The following is a 22,378-nucleotide window of genomic DNA, read 5'->3' as shown; positions in this document are numbered from 1 at the left end:
CAGGGGAATGGCGCCCTTGCGGAGACTACAGGGCTCTCAACGTTCGTACTCTGCCGGATTGCTACCCAATACCACACATCCAGGATTTCTCACAGGGATTGAGCAACGCAACCGTTTTTTCGAGAATTGACCTTGTGCAGGCATTTCACCAGATCCCTATGGAACCGGCAGACATTCCGAAAACAGCGATCACAACACCTTTTGGACTGTTTGAATTCGTCCGGATGCCTTTTGGTCTACGGAATGCAGCCCAGACATTCCAACGCTTCATCGACCAAGTAGTTAAGGACCTTCCTTTTTGCTACGCCTACATTGATGATCTGCTGGTGGCCAGTACATCACCAACAGAACATCTGCTACACCTCCGACTCCTCACCCGTCTGCGCAACTTCGGCTTGCAGCTCAACTCCGAGAAGTGTATTTTCCATGTTCCAGAGCTGGATTTCTTGGGACACCGTGTGTCAGCAGCAGGGGTCCAACCACTAGAGAAGAAAATCGAGGCAATCAAGGAATTCCCGCGCCCATCCACTCCAAAGAAGTTGCAAGAATTTCTTGGTGTAGTGAATGTTTATCATCGATTCATCCCACATTGTTCGGACATCTTGTGACACAAAAACGACCTCTTACGTGGTCGGAAACTCACGTCCCATCTTCCGTTGGAGTGGACTCCCCAGGCAGAGACAGCATTCACCGACATAAAACAAAAGCTGGCGGAACTCACCTTGCTCGCACACCCAGTGTCTGACGCTCCCACCAATCTCTCTACCGACGCTTCAAACACAGCAATTGGTGCTGTACTACAACAGCTCGTTGAAGGAGAATGGCGCCCAATTGCATTCTTTTCAGCGCGCCTGTCACCCACTGAAGAGAAGTACAGCACTTTTGATAGGGAACTGCTCGCCATCTATTCAGCCATACAACATTTCCGGCACTTTCTCGAGGGGCGGAAACTTCCACTTCCTCACAGACCACAAACCTCTCACTTATGCGCTGGCGGCCAAGGGTGATGCTCACTCTCCTCGAGTAGCCAACCACCTGGGATTTATTTCCCAATTTACCTCGGATATCCGTCATGTCAAAGGAACTAATAATGTCATAGCCGATGAACTGTCTCGACCCACCATAAACCACGTCGTGACAAACCCAGCTCAGGTGGACTATTGTGTAATCAGTAAGGCCCAACGGGAAGACCCTGATCTGCAGTGATTACGAACATCTGACACAGCTCTCCGGTTCATCGAGATTCCCATGGAAGGTGGCGGAAGTATAATCTGTGACACCTCACGGACGGGAGCACTTAGGCCCTACATTCCTGCCCAGTTTCGCTGGAAAACGTTCTCAGTATTTCACTCCCTAGCACACCCAGGTTATCTTGAGGTTATCTTGAGATGATTTCGGGGCTTTAGTGTCCCCGCGGCCCGGTCCTCGACCAGGCCTCCACCCCCAGGAAGCAGCCCGTGACAGCTGACTAACTCCAAGGTACCTATTTACTGCTAGGTAACAGGGGCATTCAGGGTGAAAGAAACTTTGCCCATTTGTTTCTGCCTCGTGCGGGAATCGAACCCGCGCCACAGAATCACGAGTCCTGCGCGCTATCCACCAGGCTACGAGGACCCCAGGAGTACGTGCTTCCCAGAAACTATTAACGGAGCGTGTTGTATGGCCAGGAATCAATGCCGATGTTCGACGATGGACTCGCTCATGTCTCCAGTGCCAGCGAGCGAAAACACATCGTCACACAAAGAGCCCTCTTCAACAGTTTCCGTTACCTTCTGACCGTTTCGAGGTGGTGCATGTAGACATCGTTGGACCATTACCGTCGGCAGGAGGATATTCTTATCTACTCACCTGCATCGATCGATTCTCCAGATGGCCGGAAGCAATCCCATTAATCAACATCTCAGCTGAGTCAGTGGTCCAGGCTTTCCTCTCTGGATGGGTCGCCCGTTTTGGCAGCCCCTCTGTCATCATCACCGACCAAGGACGACAGTTCGAATCATATCTATGGAAGGAACTTATGGAATTCCTCGGCACCACACATAACCGAACCACAGCATACCACCCTGAGTCGAACGGAATGGTAGAACGCTTTCATAGACAACTAAAAGCTGCCCTAAGAGCTCAAGCACGCCCTGATGATTGGATCGACAACCTTCCATTAGTCTTGCTTGGCATCCGTTCGGCCACGAAGGAGGGCAGTGGATTCTCGGCAGCAGACTTAGTATACAGATCTAGCCTGCGGCTTCCGGGCGAATTCTTAACCCCAACGCCACTTATCACACCCCCAGACCCCACTTTTGTCCAGAAATTACGGGCGGCCATGACAAACATTCGGCCTACACCACCACGCCAACCGACAACTCGTGCTACATATGTGCCTCATGAGCTCCACACAACTGAACACGTGTTTGTAAGAGTCGACGCTGTTCGACGCCCTCTACAGACACCTTACGAAGGACCATTTAAAGTGGTTTCTCGAACACCGAAGTTCTTCACCATTGAACGCCGAGGACAGCGGGTAAACATCTCCATCGATCGCCTTAAACCAGCACACTGTGACGCTGCCCCAGACATCCCTCCAGAGACACATCCGCCGACTACGCAGTTCACTTTTCGACCACAGTTACCAGCAGCACCGCCACCTACGACAACGGACGATCCTGTACGACCTCCCACCCTACAACCCCAGTTACCAGCCGCACTACAACCTGATCCTGCGACGACGGACGATCCTGTGCGACCTCCCACCCTACGACCCCAGTTAGATGACATCAGCGAAGAGGAGGAAGTTAACTTTGATGGTTATGTAACGCGAGCAGGGCGTACAATTCACCGACCAGATAAGTTCCTTGATCAAGTATTTTTCCTTTCATCCCCTGGGAGGGGGAGTTCTGTAGCGAGTAGATTATCCCAATAATATACTCGCTCCAAATGCATTGTTAATATTCCTGTCAACCTTTGGAGATGAATGAGGTGAGGCGTTGCCCAGGCAACACGGTGAGGTGTTGCCCAAGCATATAAGCAGCAGAATAGCAAACATTAACTAGTCTACTTTCAAGTGTGGTCTAGAGCAGACACTTGCGAGATACTGTACCAACGCTCAGTGCGCTCAACTCACACCAAAGTATCACCGGTGTACTTCTGTATATTCGACCAAATATATATATAGTATCTTAGTGTCTGTGTTTATTGTCACCATACTTTACGTAACAATAGAACCGTTACAAATTCTTTGTTTGTCCAGGTCATCTTGTTATCTTCCTTTGTCTTAATCTTCCTCATATAGCGTCCCACTAGTATAGTCAGGTTCGTTCTCGACACGCAATCAAGAATTCCGGGTTCGAATCCCAGACAGGACAGAAATAGTTGGGCGCATTTTCTATCATTTTTTTTTAATTCCTATCAATGGGAATTTCCAATTCCTTTGTTCACCTAGCAGTGAGTAGGTACTCAGGAGTTAGTCAGCTTGTTGTGGGGTTGCATCCTGGGCGGGGTCAGTAATTCCACCTTGGAGAAAGGGGACTAGATATTAATTATTAAGTTATCCTTCATGGATTACAACAGAAAAAAAAACTGTAGTGTACACATGCTTAGATTACAATTTAGATTGTATTCAGACTTGGCAGACTTCCTGTCAATCGTGTTAGATGGCGAACAGGAAATATCTGAAAGTTAACAGCAATTCCATGAACCGTAGGGGCCTCGTAGCCTGGTGGATAGCGCGCAGGACTCGTAATTCTGTGGCGCGGGTTCGATTCCCGCACGAGGCAGAAACAAATGGGCAAAGTTTCTTTCACCCTGAATGCCCCTGTTACCTAGCAGTAAATAGGTACCTGGGAGTTAGTCAGCTGTCACGGGCTGCTTCCTGGGGGTGGAGGCCTGGTCGAGGACCGGGCCGCGGGGACACTAAAAGCCCCGAAATCATCTCAAGATAACCTTTGCTTTCACGACTGCAATGCGTACGTCGCCAATGTACATGTGACAGACGCTTCACGAAACTGTCGGAATTAGCAGAATAGAAAATACGAGAGCAACCGTACAGGGCCTGGGAGCAAGGTCGGGTTAGAGTCCTTGAGGGTCTCTTCTCAGACTAGCCTCACCTGGTCCTGCTCCACGTTGATCGTTGGAATCTCCTCAATGATTTAACACTTTAAGGGACTCCTAGGGTCCTCATCACATTTATAGTTTAGTGATTATAGGCAACTCGGTGTTGAAGACACCTAGAGCTGAAGGCTTGTGTAATATTGGCAGTATTCAGAAGTGGTTCAACGGAAACACCGCATAAAGCTTAACAGTAGTTTATTTACTAACTTAACCACTAATACAAAGGGTGTTTGATTTACTTTAGACTGGCGTCAGAAAGGCTATGGTTGTATTAGCGAGACTCTTGAAGTCTGGCTAAACGACTCGGATCCACTCGTGGAGAAACACCTAACTTAACACAGTTGACAGCCAATCATTAACACGGCAACCTAACTGCCGGTATGCAAAGGGATCACAAGAGTTCCAACCGGATACTCGGTAATGGTGATATGCAATAAATCACAAGTACACTACTGTCGCTTTGCAGGCGTTCCCTCTCCTCTCTCACGCTCCGCACCGGCCAATGTACCCACTGACCCTTGGTGGCCAGTAAGCTTAACTCCCTGTATCTACTTCCTGCCTGGACATACGGCGGCCTCCGTATTATTAAAGTGTTCCAGGTTAAGTGGGCATTCTGGAGATACCCAACATGCCACGTCACTATCCAGGGGTAACAGAAATAGGACTTTGTGCACAAGATCAGTGCACTGTGCACTGCAATGAGCCATACCAGTCAACTGTGGGAGAATCTTGAGAAACCATATTCTCACATTCACAAAGCAGTAATGAACCTGTACATTTTTTTCAATCCTTGTCGGCTTTGTTAAGAATTATTAAACAGTTAATGAGCTCCGAAGCACCAGGAGGCTGTTTATAACAATAACAGCAGTTGATTGGGATGTTTTCATGCTTGTAAATTGTTTAATAAATGTAACCAAAACCGTCAAAGATTGAAGAAAGATGTACAGGTTCGTAAGTGCTTGCATAACTGCTTCGTGAATCTGGCCCCTAGTCTTCACAGGCCTATAACCTTTTCAATATGTGTGCTTGCAGCCGTATGGGAGGTGCTGTTGCTCCAGCGAGCTGGCAGGGTAATCTGAACAATACTTACCACACTGGACCTGGCCTCGCACACCCAGGCTGGAAAGTCAACGTGGATGTGAACAACAACAACACTCAAACTACCACTTACAATGTTGTGGGAGTCATCACAGGTCACGAAGAACCCGGTTAGTAGGGGTATGCGTCAATATAAATCGAACCAGGGATGTTGACATTAAGTGTTGCTATAAATCTCAATATATATTATTAGAAGTTTGCATCCATGGCACAAAAGCATTTCCATTTGTGTAGCTCCGTTTAAATACTTGGCTTTTAGACAGATACGTTATTCTCGGCAACCACCTGGATGCTTGGCTCTTCGGTGGTCTGGACCCCAACTCCGGCACGGCCGCCATGCTCGAACTGTCACGGGTCTTCGTCCATCTACGTAACGAAACGGGTGAGTGACATTCAACAGGATGTTAGTCATTTGTGTTATTTGTAAAAGGTGTTGCGTTCTTGTTCTTCATCTGCCTTTTCACCCAGTAAACAAATGGTGGTTGCAAATGACAGAAAAGATGATTTTTTTTTGTTAATTGTGTAAAATGTGAAGACTGAAATCAATCCTATTTTCCAATTTCCAATCTTATGGTCACATGTTAGTGAAACACTTCTCAATAACGACCAGTAGTCAGCGCAACCGGTTAACGAACATTCTTGGTTCGATTCCCACATTAGAGAGATGTTTTTGGAGGTTTCCTTCCACCTAATTGCTCTGTTCACCTAGCAGCAAATAAATGCTCATGACGCAGACAGCTGTTATGAGTTGCATCCTAGGGAGCTTCTTGAGATTATCTTGAGATGATTTCGGGGCTTAGCGTCCCCTCGGCCCAGTCCTCGACCAGGTCTCCTTTTTTGGATGCTCAGTCATTAGTCATGGGCAAGCATGGTGAATCTTTTTTTCTTTTTTTGAGGGCGTGTTTTTGAGGGCGTGTTTTTGAGGGCGTGTTTTTGAATTGGCGATAATGGTAAAAAAGTCCGCTGGGAGTGCCAGTGGTTATCTTGAGGTTATCTTGAGAGGATTTCGGGGCTTTAGTGTCCCCGCGGCCCGGTCCTCGACCAGGCCTCCATCCCCAGGAAGCAGCCCGTGACAGCTGACTAACACCCAGGTACCTATTTTACTGCTAAGTAACAGGGGCATAGGGTGAAAGAAACTCTGCCCATTGTTTCTCTCCGGCGCCTGGGATCGAACCCAGGACCACAGGATCACAAGTCCAGCGTGCTGTCCGCTCGGCCGATCGGTGGGGGTAAAAATGCTTGAAATGATTCTTAAAAAACTTTGTTTAGGTGACCAGTAAGTTTTTTTTTATATTATTATTACAATTTTCTACCACAGACGTGGCCACACGTCTCGGTTTTGAACCGAGGGAGCCGGTCGGCCGAGCGGACAGCACGCTGGACTTGTGATCCTGTGGTCCTGGGTTCGATCCCAGGCGCCGGCGAGAAACAATGGGCAGAGTTTCTTTCATCCTATGCCCCTGTTACCTAGCAGTAAAATAGGTACCTGGGTGTTAGTCAGCTGTCACGGGCTGCTTCCTGGGGATGGAGGCCTGGTCGAGGACCGGGCCGCGGGGACACTAAAGCCCCGAAATCCTCTCAAGATAACCTCAAGATAGAAGATGTATACGATCGCAATGTGACGTTCTGTGTAAGAGGTTGTACCAGCATGGAGCAGGTGTAATGGGTACCAGCATGGAGCAGGTGTAATGGGTACCAGCATGGAGCAGGTGTAATGGGTACCAGCATGGAACAGGTGTAATGGGTACCAGCATGGAGCAGTTGTAATGGGTACCAGCATGGAGCAGGTGTAATGGGTACCAGCATGGAGCAGGTGTAATGGGTACCAGCATGGAGCAGGTGTAATGGGTGCCAGCCTGGAGCAGGTGTAATGGGCACCAGCATGGAGCAGGTGTAATGGGTACCAGCATGGAGCAGGTGTAATGGGTGCCAGCATGGAGCAGGTGTAATGGGTACCAGCATGGAGCAGGTGTAATGGGTACCAGCATGGAGCAGGTGTAATGGGTACCAGCATGGAGCAGGTGTAATGGGTACCAGCATGGAGCAGGTGTAATGGGTACCAGCATGGAGCAGGTGTAATGGGTACCAGCCTTAAACCTCTCTTAGCTGGTTTTTAACTGGTCATTATTTAACGGTTCTTTGGTTCAGCGTTTATTCCTTACTGTAACGTCAGTCGAGTGATGCCTTGTAACCTTGGTGGCTCGTCACCAAGGTCCCACAAAACAAGGATACTATACCTATCACCAACAAACTCACTAAAGAGACCTTAAACACTGCCACCACCTATCCTGAGAGTTTCTGTAATTACGGTAATTGACTTCGGAAAAGGAACAGTCAGTGCGCAACCCGTCCTCTTAAAAATAACGTCACTTTTGGCTCGTATGCGCGGCGCTATGGCCAAATTTGGACGTAATTTGAAATGAAATCGACTCACAAAAGTGACGTATTGTTCCGTTTTCTGTTTGAGTCGTCCGGCTTACTCGGCAAGCTTTGAAGAGGAAACTTTCCATTAACATTTTTCATAACGTTTTGTAACTTTATGAGAATTTCCGGCCCACCTAACCTATCAGAGGACCCTTAACTTACTGTCGTCGAAAAAAAATCTCAAATTTATTTTCACTTTTTTTTCATTTTCAAATTACGTCCATATTCGGACATACGGGCAAACGGCCAAAAGCGACGTTCTTTTTAAGAGGACAGGTTGCAGTCGCAACATAAATCAAGAATGTGGATCTCCAATTATTGCCGTCCAAAACCACACAGATCTCAGCTGTCCTCAAAACCTGTGAGGCTGACCTTGGTTGCCAAACTAATTTAAAGATAATTAACAAAGCTAAACATATGCACTTGGTCACTTTAGGTGACTGGATTCTTATTCAAAATGATGTTAATTATATAGGTACTTGAACCAGATCAATTATTAAATACAATATTGCATAATGACATGAATTTCTCTAATAGAAATGAATTATTAAACAAGGTGGTAGATAGCAATTTACCACTGCAGAGGCCTCAAGCGTCTACCAGGCAGGGTTGCCAGATTAGGCTACAAGTAGCGAATTGGGCTACTTTGGTGAGCCCCGCGCTCCCAAATTTTTAATTTCGCTACTTGCGACTTTTTGGGCTAGTTTAAAAGCAAGTTGGGCTACATTCCGCTTTTAATATTAAGAAAGTCAATGACGATTATTTATGTTTTAACAATATAATGTGTACAAATCACAGCCGCGTCCAACAGCCTGACTGACTAGATCACATACCCCAGGAGGCCTGGTCCCTGACCGGCCCCCTGGGGACATTGATCCTAGGAACCTTCGAAAGAAAAAGTAACCGCAAGGCAAGGTAACCCTCCCCAGGGGCTATAGATTTCCCACCTTAATTGTCATTAATACGTCATCCCAAAAGCTACACCTGGTTAAACAGATCTTCATTAAGGTGAGAAAGTTATCTAGAAATTTCCAGATTGATAAATGATTGGAAAGATTCCTTACAGTTAATACCTTTGTCAGGAAGACGATGGTTGGCAAGAAGCGGTAGTGTAAAGCGGCTGTTGGATCAGTGGGAGTCTTTAACAACTCATTACCAAATAGCTTTTTTCCTCTTGTGATAAATATGTTGTAAGGCAACTATTTTCAATGTACGCTGATCCCTCCAATAAGCTATATTTTACATGTCTCAAACCAATCCTAAATGATTTTGAAAGGATGAATTGACTTTATCAAAAAGATGAAGCAGATCAGTGTAGCCTTCACACTGTCTTAGAAAACTTCACTCTTGGAATACTCAGAAGAATCGTGCATCCTCAGCATGCAAAGCTTCATGTTAATTTGGAAATCAATTCTGTATATCTGCCCCTGGAGAAAGTTGATTTTGGTTACGAATTTTCAACACTTCGGGCCACAAACAGACAAAACAATTTTATAACCCAGGAAAAGTTTCAAAATATTCAAGAAAAATGCGATAATTTTTTAATGAAAACTTGCAAATAGCTTCTTTCTCGTATTCTAAGTAATGTTGAAACTTTAAAAAAGGTGAAAAATCTGTCACCTATCATATGCCTTAACCACACATGGCCACCATTCTCAGAACTTCCATTAGTATTAGCTGACCAATCCAAGCTTAGTGAAATTGAAAGTCAGTGGCGCCTTCCGTTAACTATTGACTGATCCAACATTTGTGAGGGACAAATTCCTACATCTGAATCGTCATTTTAGACCAAGACAATAACTGTCAAGAACGCTGCTGGCAATCCCATACTGATTGACCTCGCTGAGTTTGCATTGAAAATATACAGCTTACTAATCAGTAATGCCCTAGTTGAACGGATATTTTCGAGAGGAACGTCTGTGAAAACTAAACTGAGAATACGTCATCCCAAAAGCTACACCTGGTTAAACAGATCTTCATTAAGGTGAGAAAGTTATCTAGAAATTTCCAGATTGATAAATGATTGGAAAGATTCCTTACAGTTAATACCTTTGTCAGGAAGACGATGGTTGGCAAGAAGCGGTAGTGTAAAGCGGCTGTTGGATCAGTGGGAGTCTTTAACAACTCATTACCAAATAGCTTTTTTCCTCTTGTGATAAATATGTTGTAAGGCAACTGTTTTCAATGTACGCTGATCCCTCCAATAAGCTATATTTTACATGTCTCAAACCAATCCTAAATGATTTTGAAAGGATGAATTGACTTTATCAAAAAGATGAAGCAGATCAGTGTAGCCTTCACACTGTCTTAGAAAACTTCACTCTTGGAATACTCAGAAGAATCGTGCATCCTCAGCATGCAAAGCTTCATGTTAATTTGGAAATCAATTCTGTATATCTGCCCCTGGAGAAAGTTGATTTTGGTTACGAATTTTCAACACTTCGGGCCACAAACAGACAAAACAATTTTATAACCCAGGAAAAGTTTCAAAATATTCAAGAAAAATGCGATAATTTTTTAATGAAAACTTGCAAATAGCTTCTTTCTCGTATTCTAAGTAATGTTGAAACTTTAAAAAAGGTGAAAAATCTGTCACCTATCATATGCCTTAACCACACATGGCCACCATTCTCAGAACTTCCATTAGTATTAGCTGACCAATCCAAGCTTAGTGAAATTGAAAGTCAGTGGCGCCTTCCGTTAACTATTGACTGATCCAACATTTGTGAGGGACAAATTCCTACATCTGAATCGTCATTTTAGACCAAGACAATAACTGTCAAGAACGCTGCTGGCAATCCCATACTGATTGACCTCGCTGAGTTTGCATTGAAAATATACAGCTTACTAATCAGTAATGCCCTAGTTGAACGGATATTTTCGAGAGGAACGTCTGTGAAAACTAAACTGAGAAATCGAATGGGACTTAAGCTTTTGACATCAATCTTGACAATCAAAACATATCTTGAAGAAAATGTAACTTGTTGCTCGTCATTTGAACCACTCATGTCAATGCTTAAATATGAGTCTGCAATATACAAGAACGAGGTTGTGGATTCAGATCAAGATCTTGGTAATCTAAAACTGTAAAGACGTGGAAGGACTCCACACCCATTAGGCTTCATACAGTAAACATTGATAAGTTATCATATCATATTGGTTAAATATATATATGCATAGATAGTATTAATAAAACAATTAAAATCGTTTAATGTACTCTATATATCAAATTAGATTACTTTGAAACCCGTATCAGTCACTAAACAAAAAAAATTGGGCTACTCTTATTACATATTCGCTACTTTTAGACCGTCAGCTCGCTACTTTTAGCAATTTGGATCTGGCAACCCACCAGGACAAACTAGTTCTCATGCTGACTGAATCATATGCCTATATGCAAGTAAGAGTGGTTAACTTTTACTCAAAATTATGTAATTACATAGGTCACTTAGCAAGGTTGATTATTAAATACAGTACTGTATTGAGTTGTAACAGGGATTTATCTAATTTAATGAATTACTCAGAGGAAGGATGTGACAATCTTGCATGGATTACTACCCCGCTAATCCCTAGGGATTAACCCTTCCCAGCTTTCCAGGTAGAAACTACACTGACTGCAGAAACTAGATTACCCATGATACAATACAATTCAATGCAAGATATACAAGCTTCTTTATAAGTAGCTAAACTGTTACACAGGGAAGATGAGCCCTACAATAATAAATAAAATAAATAAATAAATGTTTATTTAGGTAAGGTACATACATACAAGAAATTTTTACAAAGATTGGTGGACTTATAGGTAGGGCTAGTACATACAATGCCTAAAGCCACTATTACGCAAAGCGTTTCGGGCATGAGAAGTAATGACTGATGACCTTACAGGTTGGCGACCCAGACGGTCCCTGGTGTTCTGCGGATGGGGCGCCGAGGAGTACATGGCGGTGGGCTCAACGGAGTGGACACAACAGTTCGCTAAACAGCTGTCTGACAGAGCTGTGGCTTACCTCAATGTTGACATGGCACTGGAAGGTGAGTCTCATAGCATCAAGAACTTTAACAGATCTCTCTCTTTGCCCCCCCCCCACTCACACAGTCTCATAGCATCAAGAACTTTAACAGATCTCTCTCTCTCTTTGCCCCCCCCCCCACTCACACAGTCTCATAGCATCAAGCACTTTAACAGATCTCTCTCTCTCTTTGCCCCCCCCCCACTCACACAGTCTCATAGCATCAAGCACTTTAACAGATCTCTCTCTCTCTTTGCCCCCCCCCCACTCACACAGTCTCATAGCATCAAGCACTTTAACAGATATCTCTCTCTCTTTGCCCCCCCCCACTCACACAGTCTCATAGCATCAAGCACTTTAACAGATCTCTCTCTCTCTTTGCCCCCCCCACTCACACAGTCTCATAGCATCAAGCACTTTAACAGATCTCTCTCTCTCTTTGACCCCCCCCCCCACTCACACAGTCTCATAGCATCAAGCACTTTAACAGATCTCTCTCTCTCTTTGACCCCCCCCCCCCCACTCACACAGTCTCATAGCATCAAGCACTTTAACAGATCTCTCTCTCTTTGACCCCCCCCCACTCACACAGTCTCATAGCATCAAGCACTTTAACACATCTCTCTCTCTCTTTGCCCCCCTCCACTCACACAGTCTCATAGCATCAAGCACTTTAACAGATCTCTCTCTCTCTTTGACCCCCCCCCCCTCACACAGTCTCATAGCATCAAGCACTTTAACAGATCTCTCTCTCTTTGACCCCCCCCACTCACACAGTCTCATAGCATCAAGCACTTTAACAGATCTCTCTCTCTTTGACCCCCCCCCCCACACACACACAGTCTCATAGCATCAAGCACTTTAACAGATCTCTCTCTCTTTGACCCCCCCCCCCACACACACACAGTGTCATAGCATCAAGCACTTTAACAGATCTCTCTCTCTTTGACCCCCCCCCCCCCTACTCACACACACACATATGTACTTCTCTCACTTATATATAAATATATCTCATGATATATTAATCTATCGTGAGATATATCTGATATATTATATATATAATATGGGACCTTGATATAATCTAACGTGTATCAATACACTCTGGCTTCCTGTCCTCCAACATAATGAATTATTATTATTATTATTATTAATATTATTATTTAGAAAATCCATAGGAGCCGTGATGCGGGTTCGAACCTGGGTGCTGGGTATTCCCACGCACACGCTCCAGAAAATCTCTGATTATTATTATTATTATTATTATATAAACACTCAATTTCCAGGTAACTACACACTGCGCACGATGTCCTCACCTCTTCTCACTGACGCGGTGTTCGAGAGTGCAAAAAAGGTGATGTTTTATTCGCTTTTATTGATTCTCGTTATATGCACATATTTAGTATGTGCATATTATTATCATACACGTACACTATTGTTCTCAATATATGCATATAATCAGCATGCATGAGTAATGATGTATGCTTGAATTCAATTTACTTGGTGATTTCAGGTAATTTAAATTACCTGATTCAAATTCAATTTAATTTCAGGTAAATGTTTATGCTGTACATTCACCGCCGAGTAGTGTATATGCAGTTCTCGATGTGTATATATATACAGAGAGTTTACATCATTCTTGCCCAGCAAACACACAATGTAACGGTCCCTATGTTTCCCTAGTTACATCTTGTAATAAAGTTGTTACATCTTGTTAAAAGGTTTTTATGACTTATTAGAATGTTGTTACATCTTGTTATAACATTTTTTATGACATATTAGAAAGTTGTTACAACTTACTAGGTGTTAAAATTTGTTTTAATGTTGTAGCAACGTTGTAGTTTCGTCATGTGTTAAGTGGGCGGGCTCAGGACTCGACTAATACTTGCTAGATGACCAGTTTCACATTCTATATGAGACTGATGAGACTCTTGTATGGAATAGGCCTTAAACCCAACACCGAACCAAGCTGTTGGTATTGTTGTAATTATTCAGTGAACAGCAGCTTGTGTTCCCCTTTATGCCTATTACTACACAGTTTTATACAATTACAATTAATAAAGGATACTACAGCGCTTTATAAATGGTTGATTACGTGCGCATACTTGGCTCTTAATTCTTTTCAAACATATTTGAAGTGGAAACAGATAAATATTACGATCTCATATTTACCTGAATTTACCTTAAGGCCACTAACACTTCGACGAGGTTTCGACGAGGACAGGAAGCCGGTGGCATGTCAGTCTCCTTCACTTTATGGACTCCTGGAGCGTCCATATGGACTCCTGGAGTGTCCATAGGTACGCCTGGAGCGTCCATAGGTACGCCTGGAGCGTCCAGACGGACTCCTGGAGCGACCATATGGACTCCTGGAGCGTCCTTACGGACTCAGGTGGCAGCAGCAGCATCTGAGGAAGTCCACATTGCCGACAAACTATGGAGATGAGACTTTGCTATTTTTACAATTCTTATTACATAGCTTTCTAACCTCTCCGAAGAAAAAATAAATCGTGTGTATGTGTATATGCATATATATATGCATATATATATATATATATATATATATATGCATATATATATATATATATATATATATATATATATATATATATGCATATGCATATGCATATATATATATATATATATATATATATATATATATATATATATACACACACATATTCATACATGCATATGCGTACCTATGGATGCACTTCTCGGCCTACTGTGCAAGGCCCGATTTGCCAAATAAGGCAAGTTTTCCTGAATTCATATATTTCTCTAAAAAAAAATTATGAAATGATAAAGCTATCCATTTCACTATGTATGAGTTCATTTTTTTAAATTTGAGTCAAAACTAACGAAGATATATGACCGAACCTAACCCCTACCTAACCTAACCTAAACTAACATAACGAAGTCAATTATTTATGTTCCTAATATAATATATTAATCATATTTAAAATAAACCAATAGGAAACAATTTATTGAAAACAAAGAAAATCACTCGGCCTATTAGGCAAATCGAGCCTTGCATAGTAGACCGAGAAGTGCGTTCTGGCTACTAGTTACATTATTTAATTTATATATATATATATATATATATATATATATATATATATATATATATATATATATATATATATATATATATATGTCGTACCTAGTAGCCAGAATGTACTTCTCAGCCTACTATGCAAGGCCCGATTTGCCTAATAAGCCAAGTTTTCATGAATTAATTGTTTTTCGACTACCTAACCTATAAAGATAGGTTAGGTTAGGTAGGGTTGGTTAGGTTCGATCATATATCAACGTTAATTTTAACTCCAATAAAAAAAAAATTGACCTCATCCATAATGAAATGGGTAGCTTTATCATTTCATAAGAAAAAAAATTTGAGAAAATATATTAATTCAGGAAAACTTGGCTTATTAGGCAAATCGGGCCTTGCATAGTAGGCTGAGAAGTGCGTTCTGGCTACGATATAGATAGATAGATATAGATATATATATATATATATATATATATATATATATATATATATATGTCGTACCTAATAGCCAGAACGCACTTCTCAGCCAACTATGCATGGCCCAATTTGCCTAATAAGCCAAGTTTTCATGAATTAATGTTTTTTCGACTACCTAACCTACCTAACCTAACCTAACCAAACTTTTTCTGCTACCTAACCTAACCTAACCGATAGAGATAGGTTAGGTTAGGTTAGGTAGGGTTGGTTAGGTTCGGTCATATATCTACGTTAATTTTAACTCCAATAAAAAAAAATTGACCTCATACATAATGAAATGGGTAGCTTTGTCATTTCATAAGAAAAAAATTAGGAAAAATATATTGATTCAGGAAAACTTGGCTTATTATGCAAATCGGGCCTTGCATAGTAGGCTGAGAAGTGCGTTCTGGCTACTAGGTACGACATATATATATATATATATATATATATATATATATATATATATATATATTAGCTGGCTGAAAATCTCCACTATTACACAGAGCATATACTAGATTGATGTATCAGCCTTGAGAGCACTGAATATTCTAAATCCAACGGCTCGTGCACGCTTAATCATCGGCTATGCAGATGGCGCTGAAGTCGAGTGGAGTCGCCGATTCACCAATGGGACGCGTGCTGGCTGGAAGTGGTAGTTTGGTGATCGACGAGGGTGGCGTGGCGACAGCGAGGAGGAGGAGGAGGTGGAGAGCGAGTGTAGGGTATGTATACCCCCTGTAGCAACATATTCTACTAAATATGTACTACTCTTGATTGTAGTATCTAGATGTTGTAGATGTACTGAAGTAACATGATGATAGGAAAGAGCAGGCCAAATCTCTCTTGAAGGAGATTATCGACATAGCTCTCCCCCGAAGCCTGCTCTTATGGGTTACGTTACTGCAGTAGATGGTAGAGAGGTAGGAGTAGCTGTCTCTACCTCGTAGACTCTGGAGAGGGCGTATTCTATGATGTTGTACGACCCCTTGATGAAGAAGATCTCCAGATTAAAATTCTGCAGGTACAGAGCCCAGCGTAAAAGAAGTTGATTGCTGAATTGGGCCTGTTGCAGTAACCGTAGGGGGTTGTGGTCTGAGAAGATGGTAATAGACCGATTCCCCTGTAGGTAAGGTTCGAAATGTTGCAGGTTCAGGACGATGGAGAGGAGTTCCTTTTCTATGGTGCTATGGTTCCTTTGATGGGGCTTGAACTTGTAGCTGTAGTAGCTGACAGGAAGAACCTCTTCGCCACGTTGTTGCATCAGGACGCCCCCGATGCCGGTGCCACTTGCGTCGACATTGATGATGAAGGGCTTCGTGATATCTGGAGAGGCGAGAATGGGATCAGAACATAGCAGAGATTTTAGTTGTTCAAAGGCAACGGTCTGTTGAATGGTCCAATGATACCGTTGCTTGGGGCTGGTCAGATTAATCAATGGTGTCGCTACCGTACTAAAATTTTTCACAAACCTACGATAGTAAGATGCCAGGCCAAGGAAGCGCAGGAGCTGCTTCTTGGTTGTAGGTAATGCTGAATGGCTTGAGTGTGAATGGTTAAAGGAGCTATGCTGCCATTCCCAATCACATGACCAAGATAACGCACTTTACCTTTAGCAAAGGTGGACTTGCCCAAGTTGATGGTGAGGCCAGCTGTCAGGAGCTTGGAGAACAATCGTTGCAGCTGGAGCAGATGTTCGCTCCAGGTGTTGGTTGCGACAACGAGGTCATCCAAGTCGGCGTAGGTGTGATCTAGGCCGCAGATGACGCGGTTGACAGCTCGCTGGAAGGAGGCCGGGGCGTTACACAGTCCAAAAGGAAGGTGTTCATATTTGTACAGGCCAAAAGGAGTGGTGAATGCGGATATTTCCTTAGCTCGCTCTGTCAGGCTTATTTGGCAAAATGTCCCAAATTAATTTGGGACAAATAATTAGCATTGCCTACTGCGTCAAGGATATCATCTATACGAGGTAAAGGGTAAGCATCCTTGACGGTCACAAGGTTCAGTTTCCTATAGTCGGTACATAGTCGAACTTTACCGTGCGGTTTCGGCACCAAGATGCAGAGTGTGGCCCAAGGGGACTCACAAGGGGTGGCCAGCCCATGATCCAGAAGGTACTGTACTTAAGCACGCATAACTTCCTTTTTGTTCGGGCTGATACGGTAGAAGTGTTGACGAATCGGCCGGGTGTTAGGAAGCAGCTGAATGTCGTGCTGAACCACATTAAACTCTTGGGGATCATCGCTGAACAGCTTCTGATGTTCTTGAAGAACTTTGATGAGAGGAGCACTATTACAGTCTTGTAAATATTAAGGAAGATCAGTAAGGATTTCCGAGTTGGAAGGCACTGACTCAGAGTTAGTGCTTTCAGGAGGAGAAGCAGGGGAAAGGTCTCACTGTGGAGGTATGGATCTTTATAAGTGGAGAGAGATATTAGCACAGTGGGGGGAATACCTTTATATGCCTTCAAAAGATTGACGTGGCACAACTGGGTCCTCCGCTGCCGATCAGGAGTCTCAAGAACGTAGTTGTGGTTGTTTCTGCACTCCTTGATGCGGTAAGGTCCTGAAAACTTATTTTGCAATGGAGAACCAGGGATCAGAAAATTGGACAACACGAAGTCTCCTGTTTTAAATTTCCTGATTTTGCTGCGTTGGTCAAAATGAGTCTTCATCCTATCTTGAGCTTTCAATAAATTATCATTGGCAAATTTACGTACTCTCTCTAGAATGTGCTTTAAGTTTTGAGGAAACTGAGGCACATACGTTGAGGACTAACACAGTCTATGATGAGTCTGTGAAAAGGTTCCGAAGGCACCGGGATAGGAATCAAAGGAGCCTTGGGAATCGGGATGTTAGGTTTTCCTGCCATCTGACATGTATGACACTGTTGTACATAAGTTTTTATATCTTTAATCATACCTGGCCAGTAGTAGTCTTGTCTGATTCCGTGATAGGTTTTTTAAAACCATAGTGAGAAAGTGCTCCATGGGCCAGGTGTAGAATATGAGGCCGAAGGCTGGTGGGAACTACTAGTTGATCAACATTCAACAACATTGATCAACATTGATCAACATTGATCAACAACAACATGCAGTCTCCGTGGTGTAGTGGTAAGACACTCGCCTGGCGTTCCGCGAGCGCTATGTCATGGGTTCGTATCCTGGCCGGGGAGGATTTACTGGGCACAATTCCTTAACTGTAGCCTCTGTTTAACGCAACAGTAAAATGTGTACTTGGATGAAAAAACGATTCTTCGCGGCAGGGGATCGTATTCCAGGGACCATAGGATTAAGGACTTGCCCGAAACGCTACGCGTACTAGTGGCTGTACAAGAATGTAACAACTCTTGTATATATCACAAAAAAAAAAAAAAAAAAAAAAAAAAAAAAAAAAAAAAAAAACATTAGCCCAATCTGTTATACTCAAATTCTATGTCAGTTGAAATATAACCAATCACAGGCAAGTAGGCCTCTGACGTCATGCCAGACAGAGGAGCATCAGCCATGCTCCCAGCAGCCTCAGTTCTCCTCACAGACTCAGAGTAGGTGGACCTCGGCTGGCCAGATATATGCCTTGTTGACTCGGTCAATAAATATATACAGAAGCGACTACTGTGTCTACATTCAACCCGAACAAGACAAACGAATACTGGTAGCAGCAGTGGGACCCAGATATTTTTTTCTGGAAACGAAAACTTCAAGTACCCAGCATCGCCTTGTGTTTCACAGTACAGCCGCCACCGCCGCCACCGCCATCAGCCGCCTCCATAGCCGCGCCATCCTGCCACCCACGCATCAAATATTGTGCCAGACCGGGGTCCTGCCATCAACCACTACTCCAGGCCAACGTCTCAGCAGTAAGGGTCAATAATTTCCTGTTTGAACGTTAATTCATCAGTGAGGAGGAAGGAAGCTTCCGCGCCAGCCATTTTTGAATCTCGCGCCATCACGTGGGAACCTGCACCCACCACCACCACCACCGCCGCCCACGCTGACAGTATCAAGCTTTGTGAGTGTTCAAGCTACTGAAATCGTCGTCAGCCATCGTCGCAAGTATCAACTGATTATTGTGGGTGTTGTACAGTTATTCAAGAGGAATTGGTGAAAAAAAAGAAGACTACAATTGTTTGACTAAGTGTCGCCACCTTGCCTCCCTCCCAAGCTCACACACATCGCCACCTCTCATCATCTCCACCAGCCCCTGCTACATCATTTTGTGTGAACTCCTGCCTCCCAATCGTGTTTCTCCACCGCCATCGTCGCAATCTCGTCATCGTCCGAATTTATCTTTGCACTCCCAACATCAACAGTGTGGGGCCCCCCTGAGTTTCGCGCCACCACCGCCAAGAGCGCTGCCATCTCACCAGTTTGTAAACACACCTCACATGTGCTCTTCACACGTCTGGTTACCGTTTTTCGTTTTGGCCATTGTTATATTGCAAATCCTGCAGCCCTGAGTTAAGTAATTATGAGCTAAGATATCGTGTGCTATGATTTAATGAGGTTTAACGTAAATATATCCATAATATCCTGTGAATTTACCATTCAGTGACTTGTTAAATATTGGAGCTGGTTCAGTACTCCATTCCCATAGTTTCTCTGAGTCATTTCAATATTCCCTGCATTGATTCCATTATTCATTAATTGTTACTAGTGTCATTAGTGAATTCAAAGGTGAGAGAAGTAAGAAATAATTGTTTCTAGCAGTTTATTTTGCATAATAGAAATTTGTTTTTGAGATTTCCATAGACAATAGAACAGAATTTTTTTTATATTTCTCCAGACCTAACTTGAAATTTATCCTTTAAGCATTTTATTTTAAACTTTTACCATAGCAGTTATATACATTCCTGTGTCCAGTTTATGTGCTACATCCATATTTCTTGCATTGCCACTTGTTGTGTTGAATCTTTTTAATGAAATTTTGCAATTGCTTTTTCCAGTTTTTATATTCTAAATTGCTGTGCCTAGTCTGGGTTTAATTAATTTACATGCTTCTAATCCCAGCCATATTCATACCAGATTGCTAATTTAATGCACAATTTTGCTTGTTCTTAATTATTTGTTGCCTAGCCCAATTTAATAATTTTATTTGTGCCATTTTTTTCTTACTTTAGCCAAGTTGATATTTTTTTGTGTGTTTATTTTTGTGTATACTATTTCTAATGCCAGGTGCACTTAATTATAATCTGCGTTCAAATATTACTTCCACGGCTGTGACAATGCCTACCACTGTTGAAACTCCTTCAGAATCAACGGGAACAGTTGCTCGTCCCAATGGCCAGAGATCAGCTCAGGAAATGGCTATTCCTCTTTTTGCTGGTGAATCCCGCTTATTAGTCATGGTTTAGTAAGGTTGAAGCGAAAACAGTTGCACGTTTTTCTAAGCCTACTGATGCCGAATACTTAGCAATTGCACGGTCAGCCGTGGACACAACCAAAGGTGATGCATGTTTTGTTGTTGATGAGAAAGCCATTGTTAGCCTCAAGTCTTGGCCCGAATTTAAGGATTTCTTTCGCCGTCGCTTTGTTAATAAAGGAGACCTTGACCCGTATAGGTTAGTTAAGAAAATTGCCAATGCCACCATGCAGCCTGGTGAATCGTTTAATGCGTTTACTAGCCGTCTCGATCAGTATCTTTATGCCTTAGTTTCTGCTATGAATAATTCGACTTGGTTAGATAAAGACAATAATCTGTCCCCTGAGGCTATGGCCAAGATAATAGCATTTGGTACTTTAATGCATTGCGCCCCAAAACATACTAAACCGATCATCAAGCAACAAAATTTTAGAGTTAAACATGAAATTGGTGAAGTATTTGAGGCTATTAACAATGCCGCCGATAAACTAGCTCCCCGAAGTGCTCAACTGTTGCCATCCTCTGATACTGTAAATGTAGTAACAAGCTCTCAGCATCCTCCCACAAACTCTCAAAACTCTTGGCCGCAGAAGCGTACCCATGCTCGTAGCCCCCAGTCAAATTCGCCGCCTCATAAATTGCCGAGACGCCATAGTCCACAACCATCCACTCCCTCATGTTGGCATTGTGGTAAGAGTAACCACCTCCCAAGGGACTGTTGGTCCGCCCCTAGATCATCACCTCCTAGACAATTCGCTCGGTCCCCTCGTCAATCTAATCACTCTAGGCTTCCATATTGTAAGTACCATAAGCAAGTTGGTCACCACACTGCGGATTGTAAAGCTATTCAAAGGACATCTCCACCTCGTAACTCCCACGGTCAGTCTTGGCGAGGCGCACAGCGTCCAAGACATTATCAGAACTCACGTAATTACAACTCCCAGCCCAGCTATAATGCAACTTCAAATTATAATACTCAGTCACAGAATGCTGGAGCTCAGAATGTTCACTCCATGTCGTCGGGAAACCCCCAAGGCCATCCGCTAACCAATTCAAGCTAGCCAATCCTAGTGCCCTCCCTGTGTATTCAGTAGCTACCCAAAATAGATTTGGACACTTGACAGAGGAGGACACTGACTCTAGACCAGTTGTAGATGTTGACGGATCCACAGTAAATTTGACCCAAACAAGACGCAGATATTCCAGACAACATAAGTCAAAAGTAGTAACTTGTCCAGTCTCAAGTGATGGTCCCCTTGTATCAGCCATTGTACATGGTAGAGTTTTAAAAGTTTTTCTTGACTCAGGTGCAAAAGTTACTATTGTCAAGCCCTAAGCTCTTAGAGACATTGAAAGTAAGCACCCTACTACTTTAAAACAGTCACACATACCTTTTCTAAGTGGTATTTCAGGAAATAAAGTAAAAGTTCAGGGTGAAATTGACCTCCCACTCAAGTTCAATGATGTCACATTGTCTATAACATGTTTAGTTGTTGACGTTATTCATTTTCCTGGAGACATTCTCTTAGGTCTGTACACCATGATTGATGAAAATATTGCATTGTTTCCTCATCGTTGGAACATAAGTATCAAAGACCACGTCATACCTTGTGTAGCATGTATCGACAGGGCCATGAGTTCAACCTTCAATCAGATTACGTTAATTTTGTTGACACCCGCCTTGCTAGCGTAGGTTTGTCAGATCATTGTCGTGGTAGCATACCCGAGAAAACAGGCACTCGATTGAAGCATAGTAGTTGTGCAGTTGTTAAGGAGAATTAGTATCGGGACTTTCTGGAAGGGGACGCCCTAACAGATTCTCGTTGTCTCGCTCGCCTGGCAGCTTCCATCTCTGAAGTCAGTGATTCCACGGCTAC

General features: G+C 43.2%; 1 protein-coding gene across 2 annotated transcripts in view; it reads left to right on the top strand.

The window, feature by feature from the left end:
- LOC123765990 (N-acetylated-alpha-linked acidic dipeptidase 2) overlaps nt 1-22,378 on the top strand; it is a 98,997-nt gene that overhangs the window by 5,762 nt on the left and 70,857 nt on the right. For both annotated transcript variants that reach the window (XM_069337240.1, XM_069337241.1), the window contains exons 3-6: nt 5,137-5,312; nt 5,462-5,584; nt 11,512-11,658; nt 12,920-12,987. In XM_069337240.1, the coding sequence (XP_069193341.1) occupies nt 5,137-5,312; nt 5,462-5,584; nt 11,512-11,658; nt 12,920-12,987 (514 nt within the window). The remainder of the gene's footprint in view (nt 1-5,136; nt 5,313-5,461; nt 5,585-11,511; nt 11,659-12,919; nt 12,988-22,378) is intronic.

This window comes from Procambarus clarkii, chromosome 37, assembly GCF_040958095.1.
Source record: "Procambarus clarkii isolate CNS0578487 chromosome 37, FALCON_Pclarkii_2.0, whole genome shotgun sequence".
Lineage (NCBI taxonomy): Eukaryota > Metazoa > Arthropoda > Malacostraca > Decapoda > Cambaridae > Procambarus > Procambarus clarkii.
Note: the sequence above shows the minus strand (reverse complement) of the source record. Positions and strands in the feature narration are given on the sequence as shown.